We start from the raw sequence: 17,223 nt of genomic DNA, 5'->3' as shown, positions 1-17,223 counted from the left end.
ACCTCTAAGGCACTGCCCATCTTCGTCCAGCTCACTTTCCATAACGAACGGCGGAGCCAGGGCCGTAACCACCCGAAAAACCGTTCGGGCTCTTACGGAAACTGCGGCAACCGATAAGTCACCCCCTGGCCAAATAATTGTATCCAGACGGACGTTACGACCCGATACGAACCCGACCCTTTTCCATTTTAATGTATTTGATGTCTGAGGTATATTATCTGGAATATTATAATGGGATTTAAAAAGTTGACGTTAGCGTTGACGTGTATGAATTGACGTCGAGGCAGTTGAACGGCAAGCATTGAAGCTTGTTGATTTATAAAATTGACGTTGAATGTAAATGGTTGGGTTAACTTGGGTTGGGTTGCATTGAATTAATTTAGGTCGCATTGGGTTAGGTTTAGTTGAGTTAGGTTGGGTTGAGGTGTATTTGGTTGGGTAAAAAGTGTAAAATCCATTGACTGAAGAAAATAATAAAAATCCCATAAATAAGTCCTTAAGTAAAATATATTTAAATAAAAAAAAGGGTTGGAGGAACGATTTGGTAAATGATAGAAACTTCAGATTTTTTTTATTTTTTTTTATTTGAAGTATTTCAAAAATATCTAATGTGACTAAAGATTTTGAATTTTTTTTATAGTGCCTGTAGAAAGAACATTTCATCACTTATAAATCAGTAAAAATTAATAAAGAAATTGTCAAAAGTCATATTTATTAAAAAAAGTACCTATAAGTTAAAAAACTTAGAAATAGTAAAGAAAAATAAAAATGACAATTAGCAATAAAACAAAAAAAAATTAAAAAAAGATGGAAAGCTGGCTTGGATTGGGTTGGGTTGAGATGTATTGGGTTGTTTTTGATTGGGTAAAAAGTGTGAAATCCATTGACCGAAGAAAATATTAAAAATAACATAAATAAATCCTTTATTAAATCATTTATAAATAAGTTTTTTATTAAAAAAGTACCTACACGTAAAAAAAAGTAAGGAATAGTAAGAAGAAATAAAAATGACAATTAGCAAGAAAAAATTGGAAAGGATAGAGAGGTGCAAAACAGCTAAGAGATAAAAGAGAAAAATGACACTAAAGACTCATAATTAAAAAAAAAATTAATAAATTGTAAACCAAAATAAGAATCACATAAAAAAGAGTGCTTTAAACAAACTGGACAACCCTTTTCCATTTTTATATTATCTGAAACGTTATAGGGGGATTTATAAACATCAAGACATCAACGCCAATGTCTTTACTTTGTCAATGCAGCAATGGCATAAAAACACACGTCGAGGTAGTAGCACTGAAGCATGTAGATTTATAAATTTATTTATAAACTTGACGTTGAATGCCAATATTTGGGTCAATGGTTGGGTTTAGTTGGGTTGTATTGGGTTAAAAATTGAAAAAACCATTTATTTATACGAGAATAAAATAGTAAAAATTCCATAAATAAGTCCTTAAAGAAAATAACTTAAAATAAGGAAAGGGCCTAAGGAACAATATAGTGAATAGTAATTATTTAAGAAAAAAAATTTTTAGAAACAAATAATTTTTTTTTAAGTTTCTGTAAAATCCTTTTAATATTAGTAAATATTTCAAAAAAAATATTACAGGAGTGCTTGTAAGAAAAAAATAATTTATCAATAATAAATCGGTAAATATCGCAAGCTTTAATGGAAAATAGAGAAAAAATAGTAGAAAATTTTTAATGCTTCATTTGCATGCATAGAAAAAGATAAACATGAAGATATTTCTACCATGATTGTTTTAACATTCATTGAAATAATTATTCTATTTTAACTCAACTACTTGGAAAGCTGCCTTCATATTGTTTTACTTTTGGATAGTTCTAAGTTTAAAAAAATATTAAGATTATTGAAATAATATTGAAATATTGCGAAATATATTTTATTCTTGTCTTCGTCAGGTCTGTTGTAATATTTTGTACCCATTGTATATGTAAAATGTAAACTTTCATTTTAAGCTTACAATTTTATCTTTACCATTTTATATTAGCAATTAATTTTGGAATTATATTTATAATTTTAAACTTTTTTATTTTTACCATTTTTATTCTAGGTTAGTTTTTATCACTTTTTAATGTTTAGTTTTTCGTGCTTCTCAATGCTTTTGTATTTTTTTCTCCTTGCAGCCCTATCTATTTTGTATATTTTATATATTTTTTTGATGTAGTTATTATGCTAAATAAACGATATTAATATTCTTCTAATTATTTAATTTTTTCTACTTGAATTGTTTAATTGAGGTAAAATTAAGTAATTTTTATTCAACTGCCTGAAAAAACACAAAAATCAAGATATTTCTTCTAGGCAGTTGATTTTTTTCAGCATGAATTAAAACAGAATTTAGTATTTTTTCTCTTTCTACTCAACGGGCTGATTAAATACTTTTATTGCCTGGAATAAGACAAAACGTAATTGAGGCAAAAAAAATTTTTAAGGCAATTGATTTTTCCTACTTTAATTGCCTTCAAATGCGCAAAAAAGATAAGAATTGATGTTTTTCTTTCAGGTGTAGCTGTCTGAATAAAAAATAATTCTTATATTAAATAAGGAATAATTCTTGCGATTTTTTTTTACTTTGATTGCCTAAGCTGAAACCAAATAAGGCACTTTTTTAATTGTCTGAAAAAATACCTTAAGAAGTAGCTGTTAAAGAAAAAAAATGTTTCAACTGCCTGGAATAAGACAAAAATTAAAATAATTATTCTAGACACTTAATTTTTGCCACTTTAATTGCCTAAACTGAGGTAAAATGAAGTAACTTTTATATTTTTATTCAACTGCCTGAAAAAACACAAAAATTAAGATATTTCTTCCATGCAGTTGATTTTTTTCAGCATGAATTAAAACAAAATGTCGTGTTGTTTCTATTTTTACTCAACTGCCTGGATAAGTACTTTAATTGCCTGGAATAAGACAAAAAGTAATTGAGGCAATTAATTTTTTAAGGCAGTTGATTTTTCCTACTTTAATTGCCTTTAAATGCGTAAAAAAAGTAGCAGTGCAGCTGTCTGAATAAAAAATAATTTATATATTAAATAAAAAATAATTAATAAACTGAAACCAAATAAGGTACTTTTTTAATTGTCTGGAAAAATACCTTAAGAAGTAGCTGTTAAAGAGAAAATGTTTCAACTGCCTGAAATAAGACAAAAAATTTTTCAAGGTAATTGATTTTCTTAAACACTAATTAAGCCAACATTTTTTATATTTTTGTTCACCTGTTTGGAGAAAAGCCTTCATTTTGTTTTTCTTCCAGGCAGTTAATAAATTTAAGAAAAAAGATACAAGGGGAACTTTTATACAGATTAGAGAAGTGTGTGTAACTTCAAAGTACTGAAGAATACTTTCGAATTTCATTAATTAAGATATTAAAAAGGATAAAAAAGTCATTTTATTCCCTATCATAATAGCGTCATAAAAGGAGGTAGATTTTCAAAAACATGAAAGACGTCTAAAATTATGTCCATATAAAGAGTATTAAGAGTTATTCTGAAAATAACAATTTATTCTGCGATAATCATTTACTGTATTTACAACGCGTTATTATAAATAAATAAATAAATAAATAATATCATCAGAAGCAAATCAGCAGATATAACAAAACAAAATTAGAAAAAAGTAAAGAGTTGCAAAAAGGTTATGAGGGCAAAAGAGAAAAATGATTATAAATATTCCTAATTAAAAAGATAGTAATGAAAATTAAATAAAAAGTGTGTACGTAAATAAACTGGACTAAAACAAAAAAAATCATTTTCAGAATAGAATATTTTAAAAACCCTTACAAAAAACATTCAATGTGTATTCCAAAAAAAAAATTGGCTTTTATCATTCCATCTTTTTTGTTTTAAAATAACAATCGCCCGCTAAATAAATATTGACCCTCGTTGAAAGGGTCGGGCAATAAAAAATGAACGTTTTAGGAAAATCAATTATCGAGCAAAAAAATAAAAGGGTAAGTTTAATTAAAATATCCCTTACCTGTTGTATTATTGTTAATGCTACGTTCAGGAACTAAATTAAGTATTTCGAAATTCGCAACTAATGATTTGTCCACTTTGTCAACGCCAATTTCTTGTGAATTTTTGATGCCCGACAAGGCCTCCGTACAGGCCAACTTTAGATTCCTAAAAGAAACAAAATTTTTTAATAAAAAATTTAAACTTATTTAATTATTATTAAGGTATTTATTTAGACTCTCTTCAATGTATGAGTTTTTTCAATTAAATTAGGAGCTGTCAAACGATACACTCCAACACATCGCACATCGCAATTTAGTAAGTCTGACTAGAGATCAACGATACCCTAGTTATTTTCTTCAATAAATCACCCAAATGTTTGATTACCTTTATATTACCGTTAAATCATCCGTAATGCTTTTTGTACCAAAACAACCCCTTAATAGACTTAACAAACAAAAACACCCTTTTATCGAAATCAATTAGCACCCCCAATATAAAAACAAAAAAAACCCATTTGCTTATGTGACATTAACACACCCAATAATTTTCAGATATATGCAAGAACTCTGTGAAAGTTTACTCAATAAAATGAGGGAAGTTTCTGGTAAGGTCCAGAGGGATTTCAGTGTGGTGGTGACCAAAGGGTTTTATAAAAATTTGAAATATCTTCTTCTAATTAACCGATGGGTGGGGTTGTTTCCCATATCTGTATATAAAAAAGGGGATGGCTATATGTTGCAATGGTCCTGGTTGAAAGTGATTTTAGGGAATGTTATAGTGCTTTTGATTGGTAAGTTATTAAAAATCTAAAAAGTTTAATGCTGTTTATGTAATTTTTTAAGCTGTGCTGACTCTGTGGTGTACTCTGGCCTCGTATTCTGTCGAAAAAGTTTATGATATCCGTGTGAAAGGGTTGGCGGCCCTCATATCGAATATCGCGGAGATTTTTATGCTTTTTGTTACGTGGATGATCGGACAATGGTCGATTTCGGTTAAATTTAAGGAGTTTTGGACGTTTCTTTTGTATCTGTTAAAGGTAAGGTAGGTTTTGGAGGAATTTATTGGTCAGAAAATGGTCATTCATTACAAGAGACTTTTTTGAGGAGTAAATTAATGGAATATATCTTATAGGGTTTTTTGGAAAGCTCGCGATATAAGGAGAACATAGAGTGATTTTTTTCCAAAAAATACAGCTTATTAAAAAAAAATAAACTAAATAAATTTATTATTAAATGTGTATTTTAAAATTTTTTGAAAAAAGTGAATTAAAAAAATATTCAAAATGTCTGTATTTCAAAATGCATAGAAAATTCAAATTTAAATTTTTCTATTAATTTCTTTAATGAAAACAACGAATAACAAATTTCAATGTAAAAAGACAAACATAATTTTTAAAAAAGTGATTTTCTCCATTTAAAAATGCTGATAATTTAAAATTATAGAAAATTTAAATTTTAAATCCTACATAAAGGTTTTTACAATAAATAAATTAAATACTTCTTTTAGAGGTTTTTTTATTTCAAAAGTTTAAAAAAAAGCGATTTTTTTGCAAAAAATACAGAAAATAGGCAGGAATTTGAATTGGGAATTTAGTATTTTGAGTTTGAGGAAAAAAAATATAATTTTTAAATAATATTTCAAAAATTAAAAATTGAAAAAATCGGCAAAAATTTGACTTTCGACTAGTTAAAATCTTTTAAATAATTTACTTAAGAAAACAACCCCAAACTACTCTCTATCTTTAAGAGTCCCTGGACCGGTTTATATTTCAACGTTTTTTAAAAAATCTATAACATGAGGAGAAAAAAATTATTTTTAAAAAAAGTCCACAATTCATAAATTACAGGAAATTTAAATTCTAAATAAAGGAATTAAAGTGAGTATAAATTTAAGAAAAATTTTTAAAACATTGAATCAATAGATTCATTATATACATATTTTTGAATATTTTTGGAAAAAATTGACATGTGAAATTTTAATTGGTAGCTTTGAATTAAGGCTCCTTGAATGAATTTGTTAAATACATATTTAAGAATTGTTCGAATAATTGACATGCGATGAAATTGTTTTATTTAATTTTTTTTTAATTGACAACAAAGTTTAAATTTCAAAAATTATTAAAATGCTATATTAAACTCCAAAAAATTAACGAGAATTTAAATTTTCAGTTTTGTATTAAGGTTCTTTAAATAAACACATTAAATCTGTATTTAAGCGTTTTTCAAAATAATTGACATTTTTATTTGAAAACAGTATTTTTCTTCTGAAAATTCAGAAATTATTAAAAATCTAAATTGTATTTTAAAGTTTCTAGAAAATTTTACATCATGAGAAAAAAAACATTTTGAAAGAGGTAATTTTTAGCAAACAATTCACAGATTGTCAATGATTTAAAAATTTAGAAAAATTCAATTTTTAAATTCCAAATAAAGATTTTATAATTAAATTTTGAAAACGGAATTCAAACTTAAAAAAGGTGATTTTCTTCCAATAAAATTTAAAATTGTTCATAATTCAAAAATAAAGAAAATTCAAATTTTAAATTATATTTAAAGGTTTTTCTATTCAATTAATTAAATAGGTACCTATTCTTAAAAAAAAATCACTTATTGTGAAGAAAAACATGATTTTGGACAGGGTGATTTTTTTCTGGAAAAAATAGGAAAAATTAAAAAATTAAAGCAAATTAAAACTTTGAATTAAGATTCTTTAAATAAATTCATTAAATATTTATTTTGCGGTTTTCCCAAAAATTGATGTGAAAAAAGTGATTTAAAAAAATACTCAAAATTTAAATTTGAATTTTTGTATTAAGGTCTTTAATGAAAGTAATGAAGGACAAATTGCAACGTAAAAAAACAAACATAATTTTTGAAAACGGTAATTTTTTCCATTAAACTTTAAAAATGCTGATAATTCAAAATTTATTAGAACATTTAAATTTTGAATTCTACATAAAAGTTTTTGCAATAAATAAATTGAATACTTTTTTTAATTTTAAAAAAAGCGATTTTTTTTCAAAAAATACAGAAAATAGCCATAATTTAAAAATAAACAAGAATTAAAAAATATTTATTTTTAACGAAATTAAAAATTTATAAAAAAGTTTTTTTTGACACATTTTACAAAACATTCAAATAATTTAGTTAGGAAAACAACCCCACAAATTAAACTACGCTCTATCCTTAAGAGCCCCTGAACGGGCATATTTTCAAAATTAAGAAAAACCCAATCTCTCTAAAAAAAATTTCAAAAAAAACTGCAAATTTAGCAAAAAACCTCAAAACCTATATAATGTACAGATCCTATAAATATAACTTTTTAAAAAACTAATATAAAAATAATGACCCTTTTCAACTGTTTAATCCTCCATCCGACCAACATTATCCAATTATCCCCACTCCCTCAAAAAAAGCCTAATTAATTAATCATTATTAACAAACAACATGAATTAATTAATTTCTTTTTGCAGATTGATGACCTTATGGGCCAACCGGACCCTTCGAAAAAAACCTGGCTCCTCCTCCCGATAATCCTGTTAACTCTCACTTGTTTAACCCTGGACGCCTACATGTGGGCCAAACTAATTATCCCTTTTACCGGCACCTTTGCCTACTTATGGAAATGCTTACCATTTTACTTTCCTTACGCTTTCGTCATGATCCTGCAGGTGAATTTCTGGATTACTGTTCGGGAAATAAAAATCAGATTAGGGAAATTTAACGGTTTGATATCCGGGTTTATTCACGTTACGGATGCTAGAGGTAAGAGGGTAAGTAGGGACGGTCCGAGGAGTCGAATTGAGTTTTTGAGTAATAATGGAAAAGTCGATTTTAAGGATCGAGGTAAGTCATATAGAGCAGTGCATTTGAAGTGCCATTTTTTTATATTAAAGTTCTTACAGCAGTAACCATAAAAAGTTTTATAAAGATATATGAGAGTATTGCAAAAGCCTCGTATGCTTTAAACGCCTTCTTTGGCTTAAGTATATCAGTAAGTACAGGTTTACCATATATATAATCTTATGCTGGAAAGTCACTTTTTCAGGTTATATTATTTAACATAATAATATGCATAGTAATCACCCCTTATGTACTTTACCAGCAGCTTTTTCATTCGGGGGAGCAGACTTTTCTGTTTACACAATCGTTTTGGATGATTTGCCATATTTTGAGGATGTTACTGTTTGTTGAGCCTTACCATAATGCCCAACTTGAGGTAATTTATTTATTTATTATACATATCTAATAATTCCTTGATTCTCGTGGAAAATTATTGCCAAATTGGTTTTTAGGGTATAAAAACCAAAAAGTTGGTAATAAAGTTGCTTTTGCTTGATTTGCCTGAAGACGTCCATAAAGAGGTGAGTTTCTTTTAAATTTATACCTAAAAGTTAATTCATGTTCCTTTTTCAGGTAAAAACTTTATTAGTCCTAATAAACGGGAATAAAATCGAATTTAATGCCAACGGAATGACTTCTATTAATAGAACACTATTTCCTAAAGTAAGAAAATTGTAATATTTTAACGAAACGCTATTTTTATTACTTTTAGATTGGCGGTGCTGTATTCACTTATTTGGCGATACTGTTTCAGTATAAAAATAGCCCTTAACCATAATATTTTTATATAATTTGCACATGTACTAAAAACAAAAAGGAAGGAGCAACCAAAGTGCGTCAATATAATTAAGTTTTCAACCCCCCAGGGTTATCGCATGCTTACTTTACTACCCTATGGAGTAGTCAAGGGTTTACTTAACCTAGTTTAGTTATATGAAATTGTTTTGCTAATATTAAACTAATAATATTAAAATTGATTATAGTTTTACTGACAAAACTTGATTTTTTAAACAAAATTAAAAATTAAGCCACCCAGGAAGTTTTTAAAATAACAGAAACCAAGGAAAACTTTTAAAGTTTAATTTGGCCCCGAGAAACGGGTCAAACTATGATTTTTCATTTGTACCTTGGAAAATTGGTAAAAGCATTATGAGGCAATTTGAAGAATTCATTTTAAAACTTCCCGGGATTTTTGTATTTCTTTCAGGTACCTCCGGGCATGCTTTCTTTTTATTGTAAATTATTAAATACAAAACCTCATGCTTTTCCAGTTTATTCCTAATAACAAATCCCTTCCTCCTCCAAAATTTTCAATAAATAAAATACTACATAAACTGTAACGCAGTCAAACAAAATTTAATCAAAATGATTCTCCCTTTTAAGATAAACAATTAATATGCATATCACATAATTAATATGCATGTACTGGAGCTTATATTAAAATATATGAATATTGCGGCATATAATGCGGTAATAAATTTGACTAAATGGCCAACACTATATACAATAACAACCTGCTGGTTTTGACGTTTAACGCAAGTCCAAGATATTATCATATAAACTCAAAAGGGTTAAAAATATACTTATTTGGCCCACATAGCTGTTCCAACTTTTGTGTTTTATTCATGTGTTATCGCAAACTGTAAAAAACGCTTATGCGACTTAAATCCCTCAATTTCACGTTATATCTCTCGGAAATTCGGATTTAAGAGTGAAACACGTTCCTAGAAAGGATATATTTTTTAAAATTGCCTTTTAATGTTTACTTCATGTGTGGCTCCTAAAGAATTACCAGGAATACTTTTATTTTATTATATTTTTATTGTTTAATGTGAATTGTACTGGGCTTGCTATTATAAGGGTCTAGTAAAGGTTTTATTTGCATCAACAGTATTTACATAAGCATTTGGAAAAGTTATGAATATGTAAATTAGGTCATTATAAGTTTATAGGCGGGATAAAGGTTGAAAATTGCACTGAAATATTTGGGATTTATTAGGCATAACTTAAGTGTATTTGACGATCAGATCTATATTGATTTCCTCACTTTTTTTGTTTAACTTCTAAGGCACTTCTAATTTTTAGGCATATGAAGGAATTTTTTGTTCCCTTTTTTTAACATTCAAGTCAATTCTCAGGTTTTAAACGTGTACGTTATGCATAATTTAACTGGATATGACGATCATACTTATATTGATTTTTTAATACTTTTAGTATATTCCATTTTAGTACTTTCAGTATAAAAATTTATAAATAAAATATGTCTGTATCGACTGGACTAAATTGCATTATTTTGCAACTATTACAAGTATTATCCCAAATAGGCCAAAAGAAAACTAGAAATGTCTGGAACAAAAATAAATAAAATTCTTCCAGGCTTTTGTAAATGAAATTTTTGTTATGGTTTCACTAAATATTTATGGACAATAGGTTTTCACTTTTTATTGCCGTGAGGAGGGCTTAGTATGGACCGAAACGTCGGTGATATTAAAATTTAAAACACGAGTTTTATTTGATCCCACATCCAATAAGCTTAGCAAGAAGGGTAAAATAATTAATTTGAGTGAACATTTTGAAATTAGTTTTTTATTTATTATTTTAAATTCTTCCAGGCATTTTGCGGAAAAACTAGGAGTGCCTGGAATAACAAATTTTATTTTCTTTCTAGAATCATAAGGTCCCTATTTTACTCTCCACTATTTTTTGAAATTCATGTCTTTATTAAAGTTCTTGCAGGCATTTGAGGAAAAACTAGGAGTGTCCGGAAGAAAAAATCAATTAAATAAAGGTTTTGCGCATCAAGAGTTTTTTACAGACACTTTATGATAACCTCCACTTATTTATTAAAAAAATCGTTACTCAGATTAATAATACAGCGAACTTGGGACGTTATGAATTTGTAAATTAAGTCGTTATAAGTTTATTAAGTGGATAATTACTTTATAATTTTTGAAATTTATTATGCATAACTTAAATACGTCTGACTATCAGATTTATATTGTTTTCTTTATTCATTACTTCTTTTTAGTTCAACTTTATTATCAATTATTAATCAATTTTTATTTCTTACAAAAAATTGGTGTCATTTTGGGTTCTTGCTGCTTGGAAAAAAAAAATAATTTCTTTACACTTTTGTCACCTAATCCAAAAATCTCATCCATTATTCTCTAAGAGACCAACATACAAAATTGACGAAAAACAAAGAAAAACACAAAGTCACGGCCTCACAACATGTAATAAAACGGGCTACACGTGTTTCGCTCTAATTAGAGCACCATCAGGCCTTTAGAAGCCATCCACACACTTCACAGTATATAAATAAACAAAACTGTTTTTGTTCAATTTTGTCACCTAAAGTAAACATAACCTTTTTTGAAAAATAATCAAAGTTACCTCTAATTTTTAGGCATTTAAAGGAATTTTTTGTTCCCTTTTTCAAACATTTCAGGCTATTAAGAAATGTATAATTTTTATAATTCTCAGGTTTTAAAAGTATACGTTATGCATAATTTAAATCGATATGACGATCACATTTATATTGATTTTTTAATACTTTTAGTATATTTCATTTTAGTACTTTCAGTATAAAAATTTATAAATAAAATATCTCTGAATCTCCTGGACTGAATTGCATAATTTTGCAACTATTACAAGTTATATCCCAAAAAGGCCAAAAGAAAACTAGGAATGCCTGGAACAAAAATAAATAAAATTCTTCCGGGCATTTGTAAATTAAATTTTTGTTATGGTTTCACTAAATATTTATGGACAAAAGGTTTTCACTTTTTATCGCCTTGAGGAGGGCTTAGTATGGACCAAAACGTCGGCGATATTAACATTTAAAACCCTAGTTCTATTTGAACCCACATTCAATACCCAAGAAGGGTAAAATACTAAATTTAAAAGAACGTCTTGGAATTATTTTTCTATTTATTATTTTAAATTGTTTCAGGCATTTGAGGAAAAACTAGGAGTGCCTGGAAGAAAAAATTAATTAATTAAAGATTTCGTGCATTAAGAGTTTTTTACAGACACTTTGACGTTACCTCCACTTATTTATTAAAAAAATCTGTATTTAAATGAAACATACAACGAACTTGGGAAGTTATGAATATTTAAATTCAATCGTTATAAGTTTATTAAGTGGAAAATTACTTTATAATCTTTGGAATTTATTATGCATAACTTAAATGGGTCTGACTATCAGATTTATATTGTTTTCCTCATTAAATACTGTTTTCAGATAGATCAAATTTTTTTTAACCCAGAATCAATTTTTATTTCTTACAAGAAATTGGTGTTATTTTAGATTTCTGCTGCCTGGAAATAAATAATTAATTTTTTACACTCTTAGATCGTTTTATACCTGTCACCTAAAGTAAACTTAAACTAGAGTAACCTTCAGTATAAAGAAATGTGAAATTTATAAATAAAATATCTCTTAAGCACTTGGACTAAATTAATTTAATAGGTAGGTTTATCCCAAATATTTGAGGAGAAAACTAGGAGTGCCTGGAAGAAAAAAAATTGTATTCCAGGCATTCGAGAAAAAACTAGAAGTGAAAATAAAATCTTTGTTATGGTTTTACTACATATTTATATTTGAACGTCTTAGAATTAATATTTTAAATTCTTCCAGGCATTTGGGTAAAAACTAGAGGTATCTTAAATTGAAAATTTTTCTATTTATTTTCTTGGGAGCATAAATTCCTATTTGATCCCCTGCTATTTTTCTAAATTTACTTCTTTAATAATAATGTTCCAGGAAAACTGGGTATGCCTGGAAGAAAACAATTATCAAATAAAAGGTTCGTGCATTAAGAACTTTAAACAGATACTATGAGGTTACTTCCAGTTATTTATTTAAAAAAATCCTAATTCAAATGATCGTTTCACAGTTAATTTTTTTATAATTAAAAAAAAAACAAGGATTGCCTGGAAGAATACTTTTTTTATTGGTATTTCTCTACTCATTTTTAACATATTTATTTATTTTCGTAGAGTCATAGACTTATAGAGTCATAGATTCTTCTATGATTTTTTTTTCACTTGAGTTGAGTAGGTTAGAATATCATAGGTAATTTGGAAACAATAGTGTATACCGAGTTGACTTTGATTTTGTTTTCCAAGTTTCGTTTTGAACTTGCCTAAATAAATTTTGATAAATATTGGGCGTCCATTGGGATTATATAAAATGCAAAACTTGGTGGCGCCATACTGATTTTGACATTTATTTGGGTAACTCTTGGGTAGTTACTACCTAAGAAATTTTAGTTCATTTGGTTGAGAAAGAAGCTAGAACCCACATCGGCTTGAGCTAGCAGGATTGTGAAGGATTCCTTCTCTGGGCGTTTCAGGTAAGCGGGGTTAAGTTCCTCCGGGCATCAAACAACTTTGGAGACCCTCTTAAGGCCATAAACCATTCACTATTTTTAGTACATCTTTTCTTTTGATTGACTTGGGTATTCATCGGTTCCTCATTCCATTTAGAAAAAAAAAGTATAACACTGGCAGAAGTGAAGAAAGTAGAGTCATAGATTTCCTAATTTTACTTTGAATTTAAATTTTCTCCTTGTCATAAATTCTCTATTTTACTAAAACTCTCTTCCACCTATTCGATTTCCGACCTTTATCAGTGGTTTTTCCTATAAATATTGCTTTTGGGGTCGTATCGAGTAAAACAATTAAATATAAAAACCCATTTTGGATAGTTATTTTTTATTGAATATTTTTAATTTTTCCAGAAAAATATGGTATATGTCTTTCAAATTGTCTGATTATTAACATATGCATACAAAAATATTTTCATATGCATGTGTCATAAATAATATATAAATTACTAACTGAGTTATAATTTTAATGAAAAAAATTGTTATTATTTATTCAACACGCTGCATTATCAGGTGGTTTGGTCTACAGCAGTAAAAACAAGCGAACATCCATTTTAATCCAGAATTGATTTTCATTTAAGGGTGATTATTACGTAGCCAAATACTAATTAAATTATTAGTAAACCTCTAAATGTATTATCGATAAATTATAATGGAGTGGCATAATTTAAGTGCATCTGATGATCCGATTTATATATTTTCGCTCATTAATTGATTTTTATAGTAAAACTTATTTTTTTCAGGAAATTGGTTCCATTTTTTTGTTTCTCCTGTCTACCTAAAAAGAAATATTAATTTTTTACCCTTTTATGCGAAATTATGCATAATTTAAATGGATATGATGTTCATATTTATAGCTTAAAAAAACACTAAAATTACCATTATTTCCCTCCAAAGAGTCAGCATATTTGCTCTTTTAAGTATAATAAGCCAAAAACCTTCTTAAGTAACACAAGGCATTGTCAAAGCAAAAAGAATTAGGGATGGAAGCAGATAGCAATTAGCCAACATCCCGAGTAGCATGGTGAGCCTGCCTCTACTCTGCGGAACATTTATCCAACGGAAAAAGCAATTAAAGCACCTTTTTAGAAATTCCGCTATTTTCGCTCCGTTCCGCCCGAGTTTGTTCGGTGTGTCTTTGTGTCGCTCTTCCGCTCTTCCGCTCGGGGGGAGGGGTGAAACAATGACGAGCGGAGCGGTCTTTAATTTACGAAGGTGAGAATGTTAAATAAATAAGGGATATCATATTTTGCCCGTCTGTTTTCTTTAAATAGTGCTTTTAGGGTTGATTAATGTTGAACAAACATTGCTTAATAAATCTTAATTTTCCAGGGTTTTGTTTTTAATACCCGATATAGGCATTAAAGGAATTAAATTAAAGACACTGTAAATTAATGTTCAAATAGTTCATATATACATTTAATTTTAAATAAATAGAGATTTAAACTGCGTACTAATTTTTTATAGCCACTGTGTAGATTTTTAACTGTAGTACTGCACCGAATTTTGATGCAGTCGTAAGGAGTGCAAGAACTTTAAACCAAATAGGTTGCTCTTATATACACACATATTTTTTCGCGAGTGAATTCCAAAGACATAAAGTAACGCCTTAGCAAAATAAGGAGGTGAACCTATGGGACAAGCAGTTTGAATTGGATAGAAAAAGAAGCGACAGCAAGGTAGGCTACCACTTTAATAGGGTTGTCTTAACCGTCGTAATATTACATTTCACCTATAAAAATAAAGTCCACTATTCTAATTTAACCCCCCATTTTTGGTGCTAAAAAAATGCTCAACCACTAATCTGTTATTTACCATATTATTTAATGCATTTTCAAAAAAGGTAGAGTACCTATAGCTTCCCTTAATTGCAAGGAAAAAATTAATTCTGCTACCTGGAATAGGTGTTCAATTAAATAAGTAATTTTTATCAAGCTATTATAATGTAATATGAGACTTTTTCATTTTTGAGTTTTACAGATATTGGTTTATTAAAAACGCTGTCATACTTTATGAATTTATTGGATTTATGTCTGCTACACTCATGGATAAATTCGAATTATTAGTGAATCTAGAACAAAATTTCTTTAAGGCATTTGATGTAAATTAATTAATTTCTTTTAAGCAGTTGAAGTTTGTTAGTTTTTTTTTAATAACTGCCTGGAAGAAAAACAAATTAATTCATTTCTTCCAGGCAATTAAAGTTAAAACAAAGTGGTTTTTTTTCTTAAGCTATAAAAAAACATTAAATTAGTCAGTTCAACTGCTTTAAAGGAACCCAAATTAATTGATTTCTTCCAGGCAATTGTTTCTCATTCGTTCAATTGTAAATGTACCTGTCAGTACGAAATCTCCACATTTTCTAGTACTATAGTGCATTTTACTAATGGCCAAATATATTTAGAAAGCAATGTATTTTTAATTATATATTTATAAACATACAAGTATTAAATATTTTTTTTGTTTCACGGACATATTATTTAAAACGTTTAATACGCTATCTACATGAATTTTGAAACAAAAGTCTTTTTTAGTTTTTGAATTATGAAAGTTTTATGATTTTTTAATTTCTTCAATTTACTTTAATTATTTGTGCATAAATTCAATTTTTAATTAGTAAGGGCCGATTTAAGGACCTCTGTACTAATTTTCACAAGTAAATGTGTGATCTTTAATTTTCAAGTTATGGTTACTGTAAGGTTATTAAAAATTTCAGATTTTTGTTACATTAATTATTGCATTTTAAAAATGGTAGTGTGCCTATTAATAAGGTTTTGTTCCAGAATACCGACGTTCTCACTTAACTCCTTGTAATTTTTCAAAAAATGCTGAAATACATATTAAATTAATTAATTAAAAGTGATGGGGTTAGTTTTTCTCGATACTGTAAAATCCATCAAAAAAACCTTTCAATTACTTTATATAAAGTGGTCAATATTGCTTTTAGGGTTGATTAATGTTGAACAAAATCAAAATCTAGTAAATCTTAATTTTCCAGGCTTTTCTATGGTTTCGTTTGTAAATCCCGATATAGGCATTAAATGAATCAGATTGAAGAAACTGTAGATGAATTTCCAAATAGGGGTGTTTTTATTTTTTGAATTAATTTTTATAATTGTTTATAATTTCTTCAATTTTTAAAGCCGCCTGTATACACCGCTCCTTGATTTAAGAATAAAACTATTTTAATTTTGTCTTTTATTTAAATTATAATATTTTTTTTAAAAATTTTAATTAATTTTAGAAAATACTTCTTTGTGATTTTTTTTAACTTTTTGTCTCAAATTCAAACCAAAATATGTTTCAAGTCAAGGAGCAGATATAGACAGTGGCAATTGAGACAAGTTATTTGAAAAAACAATTAAATCGGCAAAAAACAAAAAAATATATGAATGAAAAAATATATTTGCACATACATATTGTTTGTAATTTAGGTGCAATAAATTATTAAATTTTATCTAATTATTTGTTTAATTATTTGATTCAATAAATTTGATTTTGAACCTTCTAAAATCAGTTTTATTAGAAAATATTTTAATAAAAATATAGATCCTAAACACAAATCTTTTTTATTCAAATTACTTGTAATCATTTCTATTGTTTTTGACGACGTCTTGATCTGCCCTGACTTTTTTTAATTAAAAAAAAAATAATATTTTTTATTTTATTCATAATATTTCTTAAGACATATTTACTGATTTTAGAAGATACTTGAATGTTTATTTGGTTAATTTTTTTAAAATTTTGCCACCTCATATTATATTTTATTTTTTAATGCACTAATTTTATTTCCTATTTCTGAGGATGTCGCCCTAGACTTGAAATTTTTTTTGTTCTTTCTTTTAATTTTTATATTTGTATTTTAAATCTCCTCTGTCTTGTTTGTACTAGTCTTAATATAAAAATTTGCCATTTAGTTTAATTATTTTTTTGAATTTATTTCAGGATGTTGGTTTTAATTAATCGTATTAAGTATTGAAATATTAAAAGTTATGATATATGGTGAAAGA

The 17,223-nt window shown here is 27.4% G+C and overlaps 2 protein-coding genes across 14 annotated transcripts in view; one reads left to right on the top strand and one right to left on the bottom strand.

Annotated features, from left to right (window-relative positions):
* The window catches only part of LOC126742188 (uncharacterized), a 108,654-nt gene that overhangs the window by 49,989 nt on the left and 41,442 nt on the right, over positions 1–17,223 (bottom strand). For all 13 annotated transcript variants that reach the window (XM_050448767.1, XM_050448777.1, XM_050448778.1 and 10 more), the window contains exons 5-6: positions 4,001–4,146; positions 3–218 (exon numbers count right to left, since the gene is read on the bottom strand). In XM_050448767.1, the coding sequence (XP_050304724.1) occupies positions 3–218; positions 4,001–4,146 (362 nt within the window). The remainder of the gene's footprint in view (positions 1–2; positions 219–4,000; positions 4,147–17,223) is intronic.
* LOC126742189 (gustatory receptor for sugar taste 43a-like) lies at positions 4,546–8,683 on the top strand. The gene is made up of 8 exons (XM_050448781.1): positions 4,546–4,771; positions 4,824–5,017; positions 7,454–7,826; positions 7,886–7,974; positions 8,029–8,199; positions 8,276–8,344; positions 8,397–8,486; positions 8,536–8,683. The coding sequence occupies exons 1-8, from the start codon at positions 4,570–4,572 to the stop codon at positions 8,593–8,595; spliced, it is 1,248 nt and encodes a 415-aa protein (XP_050304738.1). The 5' UTR covers positions 4,546–4,569; the 3' UTR covers positions 8,596–8,683.

This window comes from Anthonomus grandis, chromosome 11, assembly GCF_022605725.1.
Source record: "Anthonomus grandis grandis chromosome 11, icAntGran1.3, whole genome shotgun sequence".
Lineage (NCBI taxonomy): Eukaryota > Metazoa > Arthropoda > Insecta > Coleoptera > Curculionidae > Anthonomus > Anthonomus grandis.
Note: the sequence above shows the minus strand (reverse complement) of the source record. Positions and strands in the feature narration are given on the sequence as shown.